Source organism: Panthera tigris, chromosome B1 (genome assembly GCF_018350195.1).
Source record: "Panthera tigris isolate Pti1 chromosome B1, P.tigris_Pti1_mat1.1, whole genome shotgun sequence".
Classification (NCBI taxonomy): Eukaryota; Metazoa; Chordata; class Mammalia; order Carnivora; family Felidae; genus Panthera; species Panthera tigris.
The window spans coordinates 55,331,349-55,353,742 of NC_056663.1; the positions used below are offsets into that span (position 1 = coordinate 55,331,349).

Below are 22,394 nucleotides of genomic sequence, written 5' to 3' on the forward strand. Positions count from 1 at the left end.
ATCGTGAGAATGTGGTGATTGCTTTCCTGCGTCCCAAGTGACATATTTCCAGATTATATCAACTGCTTTATTCTTCTGCAACTCTCATTAGCTAAAAATTTTTCTCTCTTGTGTCTCTGAAATGCTTTTTCTTGTCATTTATCTTATCCTAATGGCCATGTCAAACCAATCAGGCATTGAGCCTTTCATTCATTAGGCACACTTGCTCGTGTGCGATTTTGTCAAACCAAGAGCAAGCAGACATTATGGAAGTTATTTTCATTGTTTGCATTTTATGATGTTATTGTGGCATTTATAGTTTGTCTCTTACCTTTGGGCTGTTTCTTACTGATGGAAATATTTAGATTTCATTCAGGTTTCCTGTACAATAACTCTTGATTGTTTTCTTTTCTTTTTCTAAGAACTCTTCTCTGTATTATTTATTTGATATTTGATTTAAATCTTTTTTTTAAATATGAAATTTATTGTCACATGGGTTTCCATACAACACCCAGTGCTCATCCCAAAAGGTGCCCTCCTCAATGCCCGTCCCCCACCCTCCCCTCCCTCCCACCCCCCTCAACCCTCAGTGTGTTCTCAGTTTTTAAGAGTCTCTTAGGGTTTGGCTCCCTCCCTCTCTAACCTCTTTTTTTTTTTTTTTTTCCCTTCCCCTCCCCCATGGGTTTCTGTTAAGTTTCTCAGGATCCACATACTCTTGATTGTTTTCAACCCCAAATCCTTCCATTTTAGAGTCAGTTGATGTTCACCTCTCCACTTGTTTCTTTTAGGTGGTACTTTTAAATATAGATCCAACATGATACATAATGAATACTTCTTTGCTTTAACATCAATGCGGTGTATGTAATGTTGCCTGGGTTTGTGCTGTATCATATGAATAAGCTTCGCTAGACTTAGTCCTGCAAATACCTTTATTACTTGATCTTGCTACCTGATTTAAGAAGATTGAAAACATTTTTCTCTCCGTGGGTAGTTATGTTTTATTTCCTTGCTATATGGTTGACAGAAATCCGAGATATTGCACATTCCTCCTTGCAGTTGGAGCCCACCAGTATGCCCCGTGCTGAGAGTGAGGCTCTGTGTCCCAGAATCTGTCCTTTACCACATGCACTGACTTGCTCCCATCTCCATCCGTCCGCACATCTCCTCTCCAGGTCTTGCAGAAGGAATCTGCCTCTACAGCAGGAGGAAGGCCTGCTGTGCCACCGTGCCTCCTCCCCAGCATGAGATCAGAGCCTGCTGCCTGTCCAAACTGTAGGCCACAGAGGGTTCTGGCTCCTCTCCCCTCCTCTCCCTTGGCCTCATTAATGGCATTTGGAGGATATTCTTTCCAGCCTTATTAGGTTCTTTTTTTCCCTTTCTGTCTTGGTCCCTAAAGGAAACTGAAAGCCAGTACACAATGCTGCAGTGATCTCAAACAGCTAAATAGATGGCCTTGGAAAAATGAATCGCACAAATTGCTTCCTTCATAGAAGCCAAATTAGTCATCACCGGTGCTCTGCAGCCGGTGCTGCATTTTCTTATACAGGTGCTTCAATAGACTGTCCACTATCTCCCACGTAATTATTTTGTTTATTCATTTGTATTTTATTTTTGCCACTTGTTAAAAACAATCATTTCAACTCTAATAAATGCCCCTTTTGTGTTCTTTGAATGCTTTTGGATTAAAAGGATACCTACAATTTTCCTGCTCTGATATACTTATTTTTTTACCCAAGAATTTTAATCTAAATGTAGGAGAACGAGTCTTAATTCATATAAGTCATTGAGTAATACAGTGAATAAGGCTTATAGTTAATTATCGGAAAAACAAAGCCGCTTGTAATGCTTTAATCACCAAGTTAATATATGGTGATACATATTTCAAATATCATTCCTTTTTATTTTAAACCTCCTGTCAACTTTGTTTAATCTCCTTGTAGCTCTCTTTTCAGAAATCTGTAGGGAAGAAATCTTTTTAAAGAACTGTATCAAACTGGTCTTTTTGGGCTTCTTACATAGTTGTCTGCTTGTCTAGTGCTGCCCTCTGGTGGCTATTTCTTGTATTACGTGCCATAGATTTTTCCAGTTCAGCCTGAGGGGGGGGGGCGGAGGGGGGAATAATAAACCAAACATTTTTAAAGCGTATGCCATGTAGTTGACTTTATTTATATTTATTTTTTAGCCGTCAAATAAAATCTGTGGTCCAGAGCCTATTTCCCTCTAGAACATGCCAGGGGACAGAAATATTAAACCTGATTCAGGCATTCAGGCAGGCGCACATACTTCTTATCAACCAGCTGGTGAGGTATGTTCCCTGGTTGGGCTGAACGGCTGTGGCAGAGAGGAAGTTAGCCTCACAGACCTAGATTTTCCCCATAACATGCTTCTGTTTCTTCTTAAAATATCCTTTCGCACTCTACACGTGGGTCTTACTGATAGGTCTGTGAAGCCTTCTCTCTGACTCCCAGGTTGAGGTAGGAATTGCTTTCTAGACGTGACAAGCCAGCACTATTCCTCACATCCCTGGTAGCATCCCTGTGGTGCTCATAGAAAGAGGTGGAGGAAGGAGGAGGCAAGTCAGCGTTTACTGACATTACATTCCTATTCGTAAATCCCGGAGCTGCAGAGCTTTCTTTAAAACCCATCTGATAAACGTCCATATCCTGGAGGATATACTTGAGTGAATGACAAATAGTATTTGGTGTTGGCAGCTGCCTTGGGCCTGAGAGAAATTTCTAATTTGGAGTCAGTAGGAAGTGAGCTGGGGGAGGAGATGTCAGAAGGTAGAAGGGAAAGCGTATTTATTCTGCCCCTACCACACATGCAAGATGCTGTTGTATCCTAGACGTGCTTTCTTCTCATTGGAACCCCGTTTGTGAGGTGAACACTATTGTCCCTATTTACAGAGGAGGAACACCAGCTTCGAAAGACTTAACCATTTCACAAGGTCACACAGGTTAGAGTGGCTGAAATCTAGGTTGGCCTGACTGCGAGGCCCACGATCCTTCCGGAACACAGCAAGGCTGTGGGTCAGAGGGAAAGGCCCAGATCAGTGGCGAGAGGGGCGGTGGAGTTGGTTCGGGGGCTGACTGCACTGGTTCCGGGCTGTGTTGTGTACATGCTGTGCGACCGCTTCCCTGAGTCATGCTGCTCTCCCCTGTAACGCAGGCTACAGGTGCGGTAGGAAGGGACAGTGGGGTGGGGACAGGGAGGTGCCAATTCTTTAAGATCCTAGGCTGGGCACAGCGTGTCTTCACTGGTTGAATATACAAGATGGACACTTGAGGAATATGCTAAAGGAGAGGGCGAGAGCCTTACTGGAAACTGTTGGTCTACTGTTTTCGGTTTTCTAAGAGAGAAATTAGGGACCCTTCTGACAACCAAAGCACAGGCGGGTTATACTCTCCTGAACTGGGGATGTATCCTTTAGTAGAGGGAGAGAGAGGAGTGGGATGGGGAAGGGGCTTTAACTGTATCTACAAATTCTATTCTTTTAAGAAATTTGGCAGGAATGCCTGGGTGGCTCAGTTGGGTAAGAGTTAAGACTCCTGGGTTTGGCTTAGGTCATGATCTCACGGTTCCATGAATTTGAGCCTTGTGTTGAGCTCCACACTGACAGTTGGAACGTACTTGGGATTCTCCCTCTCCCTCTCTCTCTCTCCCCCTCCCACACACACACACAGACACACAGACACACACACACACACACACACACTCTCTCTCTCTCTCTTTCAAAATAAATAAATAAACTTAAAAAAAAGATGGCGATAGCTGCAGATACTTGTTAAATCTGTGTAATGAGTGCGCCCAGATGTGCTATAATAGTTTATATTAGTATATATCTATTTATATATAGTTTCCTATTTGACTTTTCATAATTAAAAATTAAAACAATAAAAGGGGCAGACACAATTCTACCCACTCTCCTTTCTTTTTTCAAGTGACACAGTGTGAGGAAACTCCCTCCTAAAGACCATCCGTTTTCAAAGTGGACGGGACTCACAACTCACTCAATGAACAGAAGTGCACTGAAAGGCTTTTCAATCAAAGGCAATACCTAGTCTTGCACCAGCCCACGAAGCCCGTGTGTGGAGATGTTACTGCTTCAAAGTTACCTTCATGTATAAGATTACAAACTGCTACAACAAGAGGGGTATGTAAAGTATTCTTTTCAAAATACAGCCAGAGGGGAAAATAAGATGAGGCAAAGTCACGAAAGCTGACAAAATAACATAGAGTCTTTCAATAAAAGCATGAAACTTAGTTGGAAGAGTTACATGACACCATACAGGCTTTTCGTGGTTCGAAGACTCTCCTTCTGGGAAGGGAAATATAAGCCTGGGGTCACAGTCAACATTTCTAGCATCCTTTCTATTATTGAAAGCACATTTGTATACATGATCGCAATTGATTATCGCAGCTTCTCTGAGCAGCGAGGGAAACAAAGGAGTGGAGTCGTTCACATCACTGCCGCGCTGGTTAGTGACAGAACTGGGCAGGTCCGCGTGTCCCGCCCAGAGGTCTGTTCTCACTGCATCCTTCCACGCCTACCTCAGCCCCGCTTACACCTGTCACATACCTGTTCATGAGACCACGTCCTTTCAGAACCGTCCTTGACACAGATATCCAACCTCAGCTCGGTGCCTGTGGCTCCGTGCTTGCTGTCCACGCAGAGATTTGCTGCCACGTTTCGAATCTGTGGAGAGAAGAAAGAATGAGCACGGGTTGGTTTTTTTTGAATCCCTAGCTCCTGGCAATTCTGGTATCGATTCTGTAGCTGTTTTTTTGATTACTTGATTACCAAATGATGCTTTAAGTTTATATGGAATGTGGGGAAAAAAATCAGGTTTTAAATACAACATGGCCTAATGGGCATGTAAAAGAGCGTGAAATGGGGGGCGCCTGGGTGGCTCACTCAGTCAAGCATCCGACTTCAGCTCAGATCATGATCTCACAGCTTGCGGTTTGTGAGTTCGAGCCCCGTGTCGGACCCCGCGCTGACAGCTGGGAGCCTGGAGCCTGCTTCAGATTCTGTGTCTCCCCCTCTCTCTGCCTCTTCCCTGCTCATGCTCTGTCTCTCTCAAAAATAAACATTAAAAACAAAAACATGAGATGGTTCAAGGGCAAAACGGCAGCTGGCTGCAGCAAAGGGCTATGTAGTAATGCAGCACAGGGAGCAGCTAAGTTCACGACTTTTGTAAAATGGCCATTTTTTCTTCAGTGAGTTAAAAATTAAAAAAAAATTACTTTATACATAGAGAGAATGCAAGTGTGGGGGAGGGGCAGAGAGAGAGAGAGAGAGAGAGAGAGAGAGAGAATCTTAAGCAGCTCTAAGCTCAGCGTGGAGCCCTAGGCAGGGCTTGATCCCACGACCCTGGGATCATGACCTGAGCTGAAATCAAGAGTTGGAGGCTCAACCAACTGAACCGCCCAGGTGCCCCTCTTCAGACAGTTCCTAACTTGGAATTCATTGTCTTGTTGCCCCAAAGCATCTTCTACCATTTTCACCTTATCTGGGAGAAGAGATCAAATGTGAGGAAGGTGATGCGTGTGACCGAGATGAATGAATCCCTGAGCATCGCGTGGTTTTGTGCAGGATATGGCAACCATGTTCCAGTTCGCCTGGAGGGTCTGTACACCTGTCGTCACGTGTAGCATTTCTCCTGGATGATAAGCTATGTGTCACCCTGGAGTGTTAGTGAAACAAGAAAGATGGTGCTATTGGTAGAACACTATCCTGGACGAAGATTCTCTGTGTAAAGTCTGAACTTTGGAAAGTTGCAGGATGAGTGACAAATGACACTGATAATTCCTTACAATTATTGGATTAATACCGGTAAAAGGACCACGTAGTTCAGGATGGGCCGAGAGTGGACTATGAAAAGTATCAACAGAAATAGCCACAGAGAGAGTCCGGCCACGGAAACACGTCCCATTGTCAAGTCTGGCTGTCTGACGGTTTCACCAATTATCCTGTTGACATCAGAACCACCCCCTGTAGTACAGTTGGATATTGTTCTCGGGTAGTTACTTAGGCATCAACGTTTAGATAAGCTCAATTATCTCAATCCTCTTGATGCCTTTATATAGCCCTGGATTATAATAATCACTTTAGGTACTGTTCAGAATGGAAACAAGAACAGGATGTACTCAAGCGATAATTTTAGTCAAGACTCTTTGCCAAGAAGGAGTACGTAAGGTAGGGAGTCTCTCCGGGACAAAAGGATGGCTGAACCAGGCCTATTCCTACTGGGACAGGGGCAAGAGGCAGAGAGAGGCTGTTATGAGATGTACTGAGTGTCACGAAAGGAACAGATGATGCCTGGGTGGCATTGTTGCGGACAGAACAATTTCTTATTTCACTTCCTGTAGGAGTAAAGGTTGGTATATAATGTCATTCGGGAGGGAATCAATGTGGAAGATATCAATTTCCTTATTCAGGGAATTTGGCAACAGCGCGGGTTCATCTTCCACTATCGGACCTCTCTGCTTTCAGGGTCACTGTCCCTAATGATAGAGGAATGTGAAATAATGTAGGACACAGGGCACCGGTTCTTAACCTAGTCCGGTCTGCAGACTTGTCCGAGAATCCAAAGAAAGCTATGGACAATTTTACAAAAACAAACTAACCAACCGGTAAGTGGAGACATGCCAGCACTTCTGTGTTCATTTTCCTGGAACCTACAGACCCCACATTGGAACCCTGAGTTAGGGGAAACGCTTTCCACCCCCTCCTTGAAAACTACTTGTATCCTTCCTCTTTGTAAGGAAATCCTTAAAGACAGGGAATGAGCTTGGCTGCTGTCAAAGTGCACCTGAATCACTCTCACTTCGGCTAACTTTTCTCCACCTTCCGGAAACAAGTTCCAGGGAGGAATTTTACTAAGCCAAGCTTAAAATCAGCCTTGTGTAAAATCAATTCCTTCGTGTGTGATAGAATTTCTTTGGTGAAATAGAAACACCTGAAGGTCAAGAGTTTGCTTTTGCTATCGCTTACTGGAGCTGATCTGAGTCCAGTGTGTCCATTGTCTAAAGCTCTCTCTAACCTGAGGGCTGCCTGACAGAACTCTGGGCAAGACGCTTTTTCCATTGTTGGACCATTTAACTCACAGACACACTCTTAGAGATCCAGCATCGGTTTGTGCCAAAGACACCTTCGGGGCACTATTGTTCCCTCTGCTGGAGAACAGAAGCTCTGAACCACATTTAGGAAAACAACAGCTGCTTATGGTTTATGGCCATTTGGCCACAGAGAGAGTGTGCCCTTCTCTGTCAGCTGGCATGGCACTCATTCACTGAAGGGGCCCTGCTCTTGGAGAAGGAGGACATAGGGCAGAAAAGAATATACACATGCCAGGGACACTGAGTGGCGAATCTGCCCGATCTGCCCGTGGGTACACACCAAGGCCCATCAGAGAGCCTCGTTTTATTTCTAAGTGCTATGAGCTCCAAGGACTCTGGCAGGGATGGAGGAGATCATTTTCTAAACTCTTGAATTTTCTAAATTTTCACTCAAATGGCATCTGTGTAGACAATGGGATAAACTGTTTTGGGAGCCAAGTTGCAAGTTGCAAGGGCTTCATTGTCTACATCTGCGTAAATTCCAACACACAGCTGTGCCAGAGAAGAAATGGTAGGGAATACAGGGTGAGGTAGGCACCTGGGTGCAAGACTGGTATCAGGCCATCCTCACCGGCTTCTCTTTTCCTTTTCTTTTTATCTTCCCCCCTTCAGCCCACGGCCATGCCCTCTCCTGTTGCTCACAAACACAACGCCATCAAAACCATACAGAGGGCAAACAGATGGTCGCCAGAGCGGGGAGGCCTGGGGCGAGGGGCAAAATGGGTGAAGGGGAGTAGGAGATACTGGCTTCCCGTTTGGGAATGAAGAAATCATGGGAATAAGAGGCACAGCACAGGGGATATCGTCAACGATACTGTACGAGCAATGTAACAGGACAGACCTATGCTTGTGGTGAGTATAGGAACATAGCAGAATTTGTGAACTTGTCCGATCCATAAGCTGTACACCTGAAACTAATGTAACATTGTCTGGCAACTATCCTCAAAAAAAGAATAAAAATAAACAGGTGAATAACATTCCAATGGAACTAATTCTGTTTTCCTTATTCGAGTGAAGTTAAAAAATAAAGATAAGAAACTTTATACAAGGCTTGTGCTTTTTCAATGCGGGCTCTGTATCTGGCTGAAAATGAGGCGGTTTTCACACATTGCACACCCCCAAACTAGGACACAGAGCGCTGAATAAATCTTATGACAGAATAGATACTTTTCATGCTTTATTCCTTTGATGTCCAGCTTCAGGGCTTGGCATCATTAAAACTGTGTCAAGAAATCCTGAGAGACACGGAACAGGATTAGAAAGTTAGGTAATGCTTGACTAGGAACGGGTGGGGAGCTGGAGGAAAATGTGGGAAAAGAGAATCATTATGTATGACAGGATTACAGAGATAATCTCCTTTTGGGCAAGGTTTAGGAAAAGGTCTGGCAGAGAGTGAAGAATGTCTTAGAGATGCAAGAGAAGTCAGTGTCATCTTGAACATTTCTCGCCCCTCCCCAACACGGGAAGTTTTTAAAAAGAGGTAGAAGAGAGGGGGAGTGTGGTGTGAATGTCAACGTGGCTAGTAGGTGTGGGATTGGTAATTCTGTTGGTTGTTAAAGAGAGACTAGCCTGGGTGCCTGGGTGGCTCAGTCGGTTGAGTGTCCGATTTGGCCCAGGTCAAGATCTCACAGTTTGTGGGTTTGAACCCCACATCCGTCTCTGTGCTGATAGCGTGGAGCCTGCTTCAGATTCTCTGTCTCCCCCTCTCTCTCTGCCCCTCTCCTGCTTGTGCACTCTCTCTCTCTCTGATAGAGAGAGAGAGAGACAGACAGAGACAGAGACTAGCCTCAGTTTAACAAATGAGCGCACGGGTTGCCAATTCCCCCCATATCAGGGTCTTTCAAGGAAGAAGTACTGGGTTCATGATTCATTCAATACATTTTATAAAGTACCTGCTCTCCCACTCACTACACCACATACTGGGTATAGAGTGAAAAATAAAAAAAGAATCAGTTCCAGAGGGTAGGTGAAATGGGCAAAGAGGGTCAAAAGGTATGAACTTCAGGTTATAACATAAGTTCTGGGGATGTAACGCACAGTTAAGAATACTGTGTTGTATACTTGAAAGTTGCTAAGAGTAGATCTTAAAAGTTCTCATGAGAAAAAATTTGTAACAATGTATTGTGATGGATGTTAACTAGCCTTACTATAGTGATCATCTCATAATACATATGAATATCCAAATCATTGTTGCACATCTGAAATTAATATAATGTTATATGTCAATTATCCCTCAATAAAAAACATTTGATTAAAATAATTCTGAATTAGGGGCGCCTGAGTGGCTCAGTCGGTTAAGCATCCGACTTCAGCTCAGGTCACGATCTCGTGGTCCGTGAGTTCGAGCCCCGCGTCGGGCTCTGGGCTGATGGCTCAGAGCCTGGAGCCTGCTTCTGATTCTGTGTCTCCATCTCTCTCTGCCCCTCCCCCGTTCACGCTCTGTCTCTGTCTCAAAAATAAATAAAACGTTAAAAAAAATGTTTAAAAAAATAAAATAATTCTGAATTTAACAACAACAGCAACGACAAAATTGGTCTCCTCTTTGTGCAGTTTGAGGTCTAGTGAGGACATCAGAGTGCACATGAGTGGAAGAAAGGCTCGAGAGTCCCAATATTTCTGGCTGTGAATTTTTAATATGGCAAAAGGAATCAAGACACTTCTTCATGGACGGCAGTTGGTTGTAGAATGCAAATCTGTGTGCCCAGCTAGAGAAAAAGAAGATGGTAGGTTAGTATGGAGAGAGAACTGAGCGGAGACAGAGCAGATCTGGGTTCTGCTGTCCAGGCACAAAAGGAGTTTCCCCCACCCCACCCATGGCCATGCATTCCTTGTATACTTCATCCACGTATAAAAAGTTAACTTTTAAGGAGTGCTTCTGAATGAAAGGTGCTTTGAGAAGCACTGATAGAGATTCCAAGGCAAAGAAAAAACAAACAAACAAAAAACCAGCTTCTGCTCCCAAGGGGCCCACAACCTCAGAGGGGAGACGTCACTTGGGACGTGTGTTGTTAGATTGGTAAATGCTAAGTGAGGACTGAAGAGAAAATGAAAAGACCGCTTGGGGCACTTAGGAGAACTGGTTGGTGCTATTGGAAGGGGGTCTAAGAGGACCAGTAGAACTGAATCTTGAGAGAGAAAGACAGAAGGAGCCCGGAGCCGTAGGGGTCAGAAATCAACACATATATGGAGGTTTGGCAGAGCAAGGAAACGGCACATAATCATGGTTCAGCACGAGGTTTGTAAAATGAGGACAATCACGTCTCAGAGGGTGTTTGTAAAGATTGAACGGATACACGCAAAGCGCTTAGCACAGTGTTAGTATGCTGCAAGTGGTCAGTAAATGTTAGATACTGTTTATTCATTTACTTGTTTATTTTCTCAGCTGTATCAACTACTACCGTGAAGGTGGTGACGCCACAATCAAATCACATTTCTATTATACTGTGAGATGTCCCATAGGCACCTCAAATTGAACAAGCTGTGGCCCATCACTCCAGACCCTTGCTTTAGTCCTTTAGATCAGCGGTTAACCTTGATGTTAGAAGCAGACATTCAAGGTCTCAGCCTGGCAACTTGGGTGGCACCTTATACACCCCCATATCTCGCCCCCCGCCCCTAGTTAGCTCTCTGCGTATCCCAGCCCTTAATACTGAGAACCCCACTCCTTTTCTCTCCTTTCCAGTCTTCCAGGCTTTCAACATCTCCTCATGTTTGTTTTTTTTTTTTTTAATTGCAGTGAAATATACATAAAATGAAGTTTGCCATTTTCTTAAAAAAATTTTTTTTATGCTTATTTATTTTTGACAGAGAGAGACAGAGACAGAGCCTGAACGGGGGAGGGGCAGAGAGGGAGACACAGAATCTGAATCGGGCTCCAGGCTCTGAGCTGTCAGCACAGAGCCCCACGCGGGGCTCGAACTCACAGACCGCGAGATCATGAGTTGAGCCGAAGTTGGACACTCAACCGACTGAGCCACCCAGGCGCCCGTAAATTTGCCATTTTTACCATTTTTAAATGTAAAACTCAATGGTACTAGGTACATTCAAAATTGTGCATAACTATCACTACTATCGATGTCCAAGATGTCTTTATCCCTCAAAATAGCAACTCGTAACCATTAAACAATTACTTCCCCGCTTCCCCCGCCTCTGGTAGCATCTATGTTACTGACTATAAATTTGCCTATTTTAGGCACCTCGGTTAAGTGGAACCATACCATGTTTCTCCTTTTGTGTCATGCTTATTTCACTTTGCATAATGTTTTCATGGCTTATCCATATTATAGCATAGATTAGAACTTTGTTTCTTTTTAAGACTGATAGTGTAGGTAATATACATATTAATACACATATATATCGCATTTTGCTTATCCTTTCATCCACTGAGGAAGACTGGGGTTGCTTCTACCTTTTGGCTATTGTAAAAACTGATGTTGTGACTATTGGCATACAAAGGTCTGTTTGCATTTGTTTTCATTCTTTTGGGTATATGTCTCGGAGTGGAATTGCCCAGGTCATATGGTAATTCTATGTTTACCTTTCTGAGAAGCCGCCATGCTGTTTTCTGTAGAGGCTGTACCATTTGACATTCCTACAAGAATGTAGGATGGTTCCAACTTCTTCATATGCTTGCCAATGCTTGCTGTTTTCTGTTTTTGATAATAGCCATGCTGGTGGGTGCAAAGTGGGATCTCATTATAGTTTTGATTGCATTTCCCTAATGAATAATGATATCGAATACCTTTCCATGTGTTTATTGGGCATGTCCATGTGTTCTATGGAGAAATGTCTATTCAAGTCCTTTGCCTTTTTTGAATTGGGTTATTTGTTTTCTTGTTGAATTGTAGGAGGTTTTAAAAACGTTCTGGATATTAATATCTTATCAGATACATGGTTTGCAAATATTTTCTCCTATTTTGTAAGGTTGCCTTTTCATTCTATGGGTAGTGTCTTTTGATGCACAAACGTTTTTATTTTTAATTAAGTTCGATTTATCTATTTTAATCTTTGTTGCCTTTTTTTGGTGTCATATTTAAGAAACCATTGCCAAATCCAATGCCATGAAGATTTCCCCCTGTTTTATTCTAAGAGTTTTGTTACCTTGTGTTTAGGTCTGGTCCACTTTGAGTTAAAATTTGTATACTATATAAAATAAAGTTCCAACCTCATTCTTTTGCATGTGGATGTATTATTTGGTAGGGTTACCATAACAAAGTACTATCAACCTGGTGGCATAAACAACATAAATTTATTTCATCACAGTTCTAGAGGCTACAATCCTGAGATCAAGGTGTTGGCAAAGTTGATTCTTTCTGAGGGCTGTGGGGGAGAATATGCTCTATGCATCTCTCCTAGCTTCTAGTTTATGGCAATCTTTGACACTGTTTGGCTTGTAGATGCATCACCCTGATTTCTGCCTTTACGTTTACATGGCATTCTTCTCCTGTTCATGTCTGTGTCCAAATTTTCTATTTTTATGAGGATGCCAGTCAAACTGGATTAGAGGCCAACTCTACTCCCATGTGACCTCATCTTAACTGATTACAACTGCAACAACCCTCTTTCCAAATAAGGTTATATTCTGAGATACTGAGATTAGGATTTCAATGTATGAATTTGGGGAGACGTGACCTACTAACAGTGGGTATTCAGCCTTCCCAGCATGATCTGTCCTTTTTCCATTGAGTGATATGGGTGCGCTTGTCAAAAAATCATTGACCATATAAGTGAGGTTTTATTTTTGGGTTCTGTGTTTTATTCCATTGGTCTATGTGTCTGTCCTTAGCCATGCTCACCTCCCCTTAGCTTCCTTGAGATATTATTGATACATATTTTTAAAGTTTACTTATTTATTTTGAGATAGAAAGAGCATGGGTGGGGGAGAGGCAAAAAGAGGGTCAGAGAGAGAATCCCAAGCAGACTCTGTGCTCTCAGTGTGGAGTCTAATGGGGGCTCGCTCTCATGGACTGTGATCATGACTTGAGCTGAAACCAAGGGTCAGTCACTTAACTGATTGAGCCACCCAGGAGCCCTGAGATATTTTTGGTATCATAACATGTATAAATTTATGGTATATAACATGATTTGATACACGTATATATGCAGAATGATTGCCACATTAAGGTTAGTTAACACCTCCATTTTCTCATGTAATTACCTTTTGTGTGTGTGTGTGTGTGGGCGGGGGGGGTGAAAACATTTAAGATTTACTCTCCTAACAACTTTCAAGTATATAATACAGTATTGTTAATTATAGCCACTATGCTATATGTTAGATCCCTAGAACGTATTCATTTTACAGCTGGAAGTCTGTGTCTTTTGATCAATATTCCCTATTTCTCCTATACCCCATCCCCTGGCAACCACAATTCTATTTTCTATTTCTATAAGTTAAGCTTTCTTTCTTTCTTTCTTTCAAATATTTTTTTAATGTTTATTTTTGAGAGAGTGACAGAGTGCAAGTCGGGGAGGGGCAGAGAGAGCAGAGAGAGAGAGGGAAGCACAGAATCCAAAGCAGGATCCTGGCTCGGAGCCTGACAGGGGCTTGAACCCATGGACCACGAGATCATGACCTGAGCCGAAGTCGGATGCCCAACCTACTGAGCCATCCAGGCGCTCCAAACAGTTTGTTTAATTTTCTTTTTAAGCTTATTTATTTATTTGGAGGGAGAGAGAGTGGGGAAGGGACACAGGAGAGAGAGAGAGAATCACTAGCAGGCTCTACACAATCAGCTCAGAGCCTGATGAGGGGCTTGAACTCATGAACCTCAAGATCATGACCAGAGCTGAAATCAAGAGTCCCACGCTTAAACGACTGAGCCCCCAGGTGCCCTGAGAATTACATAAAACTGTATATAAACCTTCCCCTAATTCATTTGAAACTCAAAAACACTTTTGAAGTGTTTTTAGAAATTAAAAACAAATATACAAATAGAAAACGCTAAAAACGCTTGCATTATCCTTGCAAGACCTTTTGCATTTTAACGTCTGTCTCATGGCCATCACAGCAGTTTTGCCTGAATGGATCCACTCCATCTCTAGTTACTTCATGCCAGGGGCACACAATGACTGCTGGCAGGGACCAACTACTGCCTTTCCTTGAAATTATGCCCACAGAGAATTTCTTCCTATCTTATGCACATTTTCCTCTACTGAATTTACCATAAATGTAATTGCTTTGGCATCTTTCTCTTGCTCTGGGACTTACTAGAACTACTCATTTCAGAAGCCTGGCTTACATTATGCAAGAAAAAGCTGAGCCTGTGGCAGAAATATTACCATAGGGCCTTCAGATTTGTATGTGTTCTGCTCTAAATCGTTGATTTCTAAAACTATGTCCCGCCACTTGAAGGATTGTGAGTATTGTTTGTGAAACACATCCAGCATCAGAACAGAACTTTTGAGTTAAGTGTTATTTGCCAGCAACAATCTGATTTTCACAAACAGATGCAGAGGAAGATTTGTATAAATAAGCCACTTTTTATTGGGCTTACGATAAGCAACTCCTCTCTAATAGAAGGACAAAAAATTACAGTACTTACTTCATACTCAACTGAGTGCTTTTACAACCATTATTTCCCTTCTTAATCTGCACTACGACCGCGCTGTGCATTCATTCACATTTGCAACTGAGGCTCTGGGACAGTAAGCGGTTTGTCCAAGATTATAAAACCAGTAGATGGCGGGCAGGGTCTGTACCCGTGTCTCTGATTCAGAGACCCATGATCTTCATATGAAATTGTGGTAATAGTTTTAATTAATTCACCAGAACAGTGCAATTTTATGTGTTAAACCTGTGGCAAATGCTTTACTGAGCTCAAAGGAATATATGGAGATTAAAGAAGGCTCTGAATCCTTGGGTTTAGAAAAGAAGTGATCCTAGTCCCAAATTGGGTTGGAGTCTGATCCAGATAGAGAGGCCAAAATGGGGTTAGAAATAAAATCACTTGGGGCACCTGGGTGGCTCAGTCGGTTAAGCATCTGATTCTTGATTTCAACATAGGTCACAATCTCCCAGTTTGTGGGTTTGAGCCCCATGTTGGGCTCTGTGGTGACAGCGAGGGGTCTGCTTAGGGTTTTGTTCTCTCTCTCTCTGCCCCTCCCCTGCTTGTGCTTTCTCTCAATCTCTCTCTCTCTCTCTCTCTCTCTCTCTCTCGGTCAAAATAAATAAATAAAAGAAAAAGAAAGAAAACCACTTTAACACTCAGGAGCTTTGGTAAAACCCTTGGCTGAGCCAAGGGATGAAGAAGTGATAATCAAGTTATTGAGGTCCATGACTGAAGGGGCATACATAGGTGGTTGCCTATGGTGACTGGATTCTAGGAAGGCTGTGGTGGTGTTAGAGAAGGAACCCTGGGGGGGTTAAGAGAAGAAATCATTTCCTCATCTTTGAATGAGATTCTAGACTTTGAATCTGAATTTCTTAAAACTTCCATTTTCTGAAAAGTCAGAAAGTGGCAGAATAGTGACAACTTTACTCTGACCTATACAGTTGACTAGAAAATACCTACTTTTGGGTCCAACAGCCAGTTATATCCTTTGTTAAGCAGACAGTATGGAACAATTTTGATCTTTTGAACCCAGAACATGTAAACTTGAATGCTTAGAAACAATGAATTTATTTTTAGGTTGGATTTCTTTCCTTAACTTCTGGTGTTGGCATTTCATAAAGTCAAGGAAAAAATATTTTAGTATATATACTTTCGTGGGTACACTGCAGGAATTGAGACACTGTCTGATGAGGGAAAGCCCAATAATGTTTGGAAGAACAAAGATTTTTGAAAGCTCAGGTGATAATTATTCATGTTTTGGTATGAATCACACACACATGTGTAATGAGATGAAACTTGCATGCATGTTCTGCATGTCAGGAACATGAAAAAAGACATATTTTAAAAGTTGTAGGGGCGCCTGGGTGGCTCAGGCGGTTAAGCGTCCGACTTCGGCTCAGGTCACGATCTCACGGTCCGTGAGTTCGAGCCCCGCGTCAGGCTCTGGGCTGATGGCTCAGAGCCTGGAGCCTGTTTCCGATTCTGTGTCTCCCTCTCTCTCTGCCCCTCCCCCGTTCATGCTCTGTCTCTCTCTGTCTCAAAAATAAATAAACGTTAAAAAAAAATTAAAAAAAAAAAGTTGTAAAGGGTGGGGGGTGCCTGGCTGGCTCAGTCGGTTAATTGTCTGACTTCTGCTCAGGTCATGATCTCGTGGTTTGTGGGTTCAAGCCCCACGTCGGGATCTGTGCTGACAGCTCAGAGCCTGGAGCCTGCTTCAGATTCTGTGTCTCCCTCTCTCTCTGCCCCTCCCCTGCTCATGCTCTGTCTTTCTTTCCTTCAAAAATGAATAAACATTAAAATTTTTTTTAAGTTGTAAGGAATAATTTAAGAGAAGAACAGATTTACTTGTGCCCTCCCTTTCTCCTTGCATAAATTAAAGGTGGACCATAGGAGAGAAAATAAGATCCAAAGGAAAATTTTGTAGTGAGAGTTCAGACTATCTACAGGAAAACTTGCCAAAAGGATATCTGAAAATCAAAAAAGGCATTGTAAGTCAGGAGTTAATATGAGTTTTCCTGCGTTCTTTGGAGGGAAGGAATCTACAGGAAGACATGTCCCCATAATGCTAAATAATAAAATTACATTGCACTTGAGTGAAGAGGTTTAAAAGCAGGAAATACCGCTCTGAAGGCAAATGCAAACCACAGGAGGAGCTCGCTTAGGTGCTGGGAAGGCGCCATGGCTCCATTTCAGCCCCAGATTGTGGGAAGAAACCCCGGAATGGACTGGAGCCAGACATGGTTAGACCTCATTGCTCCTGTATTGTCACTCAGAAAATGACACGGAGCCATTTCCTCAGACTGAGCCACAGGGGTCTATTCGAGTCCCTCATCTTTTAACTAATGTCTTTCGTTTCTTTCCTGGAGTGCTATTTTATGAATACAAACACTTTCCCCAATGGTTAGATTTATCTATGAATTGCCAATAAATCTAAGATTTGCTCCAGTTCCAGTATAATCATGAAAAGCCACTTTTAGTATTATCCCTAAAGCCAAGGGCATTAAAAATAAAGCAACTTCTTAGTACTTGAGAAGCTACTCACAGAACACCGCGTCTAGATAAAATAATTCTTCCTTCCAATTCAGGTCAGGTCGTTGAAATGCGGACAGGTTGAAAAGCTTGTCTAATACAGAGATGCCAAGCTCTTGTGTAAAATTTGGAACCGTTAGTTAATGAAGATCTGCAATCAAAATTATGGGTTGATTCTGAGAAGGATGTGACCCTTTGGCCCTGGACGGGATTGCAGCCAAGATCCCTGAGACACATGATAATCTATGGGCTTTTAAAGTTCTCTGGAGAAGTAGATTCTCTTGAACTCATTCTTGAGTTTTATAGTCATCCCTCTAAAGAAGGTCAGCAAATTGTCCTTATTTTCAAGTAAGATAATTCGGGGTCTGAGTTTTCTCTTATAAATTTCTCCGCTGTTAAACACAGCCAGCATATTAAAAGAGGTGACTTGGGTCTTTAAGGGGAAAAAAAGGTAGAAATGTCAAATTGCATTTGGGATACTAAACTGAATGTAATATTTATAAAATATTTCATGGTATAATTACTTCCTTACAATGTTTCTCTGTGGGCCCTACATTATGAAGCCATATCATTTCCATTTTGTAGCCAACGCAACTGAGTAGTGGTAACAATATTTCCACTCTCCTTCTTACCTCCTGCTGCAATCAAACAAGTGGGGAACAAAAATAGCAAGAATTGAAGGCCCAGCCTTGAAATTCTGAGTTACACTGACCATCATTCCATCACTGTGTCCCGCAGTAAGAGAAATTCATGCAAAACGCATGAAGACTACTGATTAATATTTCCTATCCAAAAGCAAATGTACTCCCTTCAAACCAGTGACATCAGATATTCTTCCCTGGGGCACCATCTTATGTAACAGTTAGTGTAATGATCTCAAAATGCTTGGATCCTAGCCAGCTTTCTGAACAATAACCTTACATCTACTTTTAATCTAAGCATTTTATAAAATGTCCCTCCTCTGGAATTTCTTAACTGTCAGTGCAGTTAATCAGATTCAGTGGGTGGATAATTCTGAGAATGAGCAGGCTGAGGGTCGATAAGATCGTGATATGAATGGTGGGTGTCCAGAGCCAAGAGTTACCCCTTCTTCGGGAGAGAGTGAGACTGTATTACTCCCTGAAAATAGAGCAGAACAAAAACCACAACAAAACAATGCAGAACCAAGCACGCAGTTCTCAGAGAAACTCCACGTGAGTCTAGCTCTCGTCTAGCGAGTCTGGGTACATGCACAACCCGAACGGCCAGTCCGGGCAATTTCAAGTGAAAGTCGGGTAAGCCCCATCTCAGGGCCAGGGGACTTTGGGAGGCCAGCGAGGGCTGACTCTTCGTCTCTGGAGGGGCGTGCAGTGTTATCTCAAGCCTGTGAGGCTCTCTTGGGGAGAAGTTACACTTCCGTTGTTGCTATAACCCCAGCACCTGGCAGTTTTTAGTGTGTAATGTATTAGTCAGCTAGGGCTGCTCTAGCAAAACACCGTATGCTGGGGGCGTCAACAACAAATTTGTTTCTCAGTTCTGGAGGCTGGAAGTCCAAGATCAAGGTGGAGGCAGAGTTGGCTTCCTCTGAAGCCTCTCTACTTGGCTTGCAGATAGCTGCCTTCTTCCTGTGTCCCCACGTGGTCTTTTGTGTATGTGCAGGAACTCCTGGGGTCTCATCTTATAAGAACACCGGTCCTATTGGGTTAGGACCCCATGCTTATGACCTCCTTTACCCTTAATTACCTCCTTAAAGGTTCTATGTCCTAATATATTGTTGAAGGGTTAGGGTTTCAGAATATTAATTTGGAGGGAGGGGCACAATATAATGTGAATATAATTTCAACATAATCATATGGGGAGGGTCCATAACATACAGTGCTTAAGTTGATAACTGCCTTTTGAATAAAGAAGATGGTTAACTACTTTTCCTGATAGTTTCTCTGCTGATGAATAAGAAGGGTCACGACAGCTATTTATTATTATTGTTGCAAACGATCTTAGAGTTTCACAAAGAGGCTCCCCCAAAGATTGCATGTTTCAAATGATTTAGAGGAAATTTATTGCTAGAAGTTTTTGTTGGATATGTTTCATATCCACTTTCCATACTACACATATATCAGACCTAGATTTCTAGAGTCTCAAAGCCACTTGCTTTTTGCATTCGTCTCTCAAATCCTTACCAAAATCCTGACTCATCTGTTTTTATTGCTGGAATTAGGTTATGGGCAAAGCTCCAGCAATGACTTTTTGAGCCACAGGTGGCCCTCCAGCTGGATGTGATACTTGTCTCGTTTATATTTTGAGCCTAGTTTAACTCTTTTGATTCAAGGCTCTCAGTGTCATTTTATGTAAGGGATTTTAAACTTTTTGGGGGGGTCACAGTCTCTCTTTGAGAATCTTGCAAAAGCAATGGCCTCGGGCGCCTGGGTGGCACAGTCGGTTGAACGGCCGACTTCGGCTCAGGTCATGATCTCGCGGTCCGTGAGTTCGAGCCCCGCGTCGGGCTCTGTGCTGACAGCTTGGAGCCTGGAGCCTGCTTCAGATTCTGTGTCTCCCTCTCTCTGCCCCTTCCCTGCTCATGCTCTGTCTCTTTCTGTCTCTCAAAAATGAATAAACATTAAAAAAAAAATAAAAAAAAAAAAGAGAAAGCAATGGGCTCTCCAGAAAAATGAACATATATACAGGCACAAAGTATCCTTGCTTTATACATCCGGTGGCCCTTAAAGCCTGCTTCACATGTTTATTGTGTATACAAATTTCTTTGCAACACCAACACAGACACACGAGAGCTTGGAACTTGCCTTTCGGGACACCTGTGGGATACTTTCCCTGTACCCATGGCATTGGTGGATTAGAAAATGGCTGTAGTTTTTGCTTAAAAAAATAAACAACAACCGACAGATGCCTTATGCAAAAACATTCTCAATTATTGTCTTGTATGATTGAGTTATGTATTGCCCCCTTCATCCATATGTAATGCAAATCAGGGTTTCAATGACTGTAAATAATAATAGCTCACCTTTTATTGAGACCTTGCTGTGTTAGAAACTAGGCCAGGTGCTTTCTATGGATTATTTCATTTAATCATCATAACAACTTGAGTTGGGCACTGCTATTACTTCTATTTTGCAATAAGGAAACCAAAATATATCTGTTTCCTGTAGCTGCTGTAACAAATTACCTCAAATATGGTAACTTAAAACAATAGAAATTTATTCTCACAGTTTTGGAGGCCAGAAGTCCACCATCAAGGTGTTGGCTGCCTGTGCTCCTTCCAGAGGCTCTAGGAAAGATTTTGTTCCTTGTTTCTTCCAGCTTCTGGTAGATGCTGGCATTCTTTGGCTTGTGGCTACTCACTCCATTGTCTGCCTGTGTTCACATGGCCTTCTCCTCTTCTCTTTGAGTCCCTTCTCTGTGTGTCCGTTATAAGGACACTTGTCATTGGATTTAGAGTCCACCTAGATAGGATGAGATCAGTATGATCTCATCTTAAGAATCTTAACTTAATTTCACTGCAGACTCTTTTTCCAAATAAAATCACATTCATAGGCCCTGGGAATTAAAATGTGGACATACCTCATTATGGGCCATCATTCAACCTGCTTTAATTGATAGGTTGCAATAAGTCAGTGGCAGACCTAGGATTCCAACTCTTATATTAGGGCCTCAAGAAAGCCCCACACTTACTAATTGTAGACTTCAATGTCTCCTCTTGGCTAATTATCAATCAGAGGTGCAGTTATACCATGTGCTGACTGGCCACTGTCTGGCTGGTCAGGGCTGTTTGATAGCAGTCTCAGTTCTAGAAGAACTAGGAAGCTGACTTACATAAAGAAAAGAAGTGAGGCCAGGACAATAGAGCCAACTATCATTTAAGGAGCAGAGTGTTGACCTCAAGTTGCCTTCCTTGCATTCTGGGGTGGGATGGAGGCTGTGCCATGGGAACAGAAGATAGAGGGCTCAGGGGAGCCTAGGAAGCCTGATAAACTGTAGTTGGGACCTCTCTCCCACCCCAGGCAAGAGGCAGTGCTCTTGTGGAAATATTTGACTAAAATATTATGCATGCTGAAAGAAATCAAAGAAAACATGGAAACATGAACGTGAAATTATATTCACATTATATTGTGCCCTTCCCTCCAAATTAAAATGGAAAGATATCCCATGTTCATAGATTGGCAAACAACATTGCTAAGATATCAATACTAATGTGACCTACAGACTCAGTGCAGTTCCTATCAAAATCTCAATGATATTTTTTGCAAAAGTGAAAAAAAATCAATCCTTAAATTAATATGAAATCTTTTTTTTTTAATTTTTTTTTTAACGTTTGTTTATTTTTGAGACAGAGAGAGACAGAGCATGAACAGGGGAGGGGCAGAGAGAGAGGGAGACACAGTATCTGAAACAGGCTCCAGGCTCTGAGCTGTCCACACAGAGCCCGACGCGGGGCTCGAACTCACGGACCATGAGATCATGACCTGAGCCGAAGTCAGACGCTCAACCGACCAAGCCACCCAGGCGCCCCAAATTAATATGAAATCTTAAGAGGTTCAAATAGTCAACATAATCTTGATAAAGAAGAACAAAGTTGGAAGACCTACACGTCCTAATTTCAAAACTTACTATTTAATGCTTCAGTAACCAAAACAGTTGGTGTTGGCATAAAGATGGACATATAGATCAGTGGAATAGAATGAAGAGCCCAGAAAAAAAAAAACACCCACCATATATGGTTAAATGATTCTCCACGAAAATGAAAGTTCATTCAGTGGGGGAAAAGAATCTTTTCAACAAATGGTTTTGAGAAAACTGCATATCCACATGCAAAAAAATGAAGTTAGACCCTTCCCTTACACCATGTACAAAAATGAACTCAAAATGGATTAGAGACCTCAATGTAAAAGCTAAAACTATACAACTTTCGGAAAAAAAACATAGTAGAAAAACTTTTCAGCTTTGGATTTTTCAATGATTTTTGGATATGACACCAAAAACATGGGTTAAAAAAAAAAAAAAAGAAAAATAAATAGATAATTTAGACCTAATCAAAGTTACAAAACCTTTGGGTATCAGAAGACACTATTATCAGAGTATAAAGTACATAATGGGAGAAAATAGTTGCAAATCATGTATCTCACAAGATGTTAATATGCAGAATACATAAAGAATTCCTAAATGCCAACAACAAAAGCTGAATACTCCAATTCGAAAATGACCCAAGAGCATATGAAATGA

General features: G+C 42.3%; 1 protein-coding gene across 1 annotated transcript in view; it reads right to left on the reverse strand.

The window, feature by feature from the left end:
- Positions 1–22,394, reverse strand: part of GALNTL6 (polypeptide N-acetylgalactosaminyltransferase like 6) — a 1,186,276-nt gene that overhangs the window by 21,476 nt on the left and 1,142,406 nt on the right. The window contains exon 10 of the mRNA XM_007097151.3: positions 4,559–4,675. Within this exon, the coding sequence (XP_007097213.2) occupies positions 4,559–4,675 (117 nt within the window). The remainder of the gene's footprint in view (positions 1–4,558; positions 4,676–22,394) is intronic.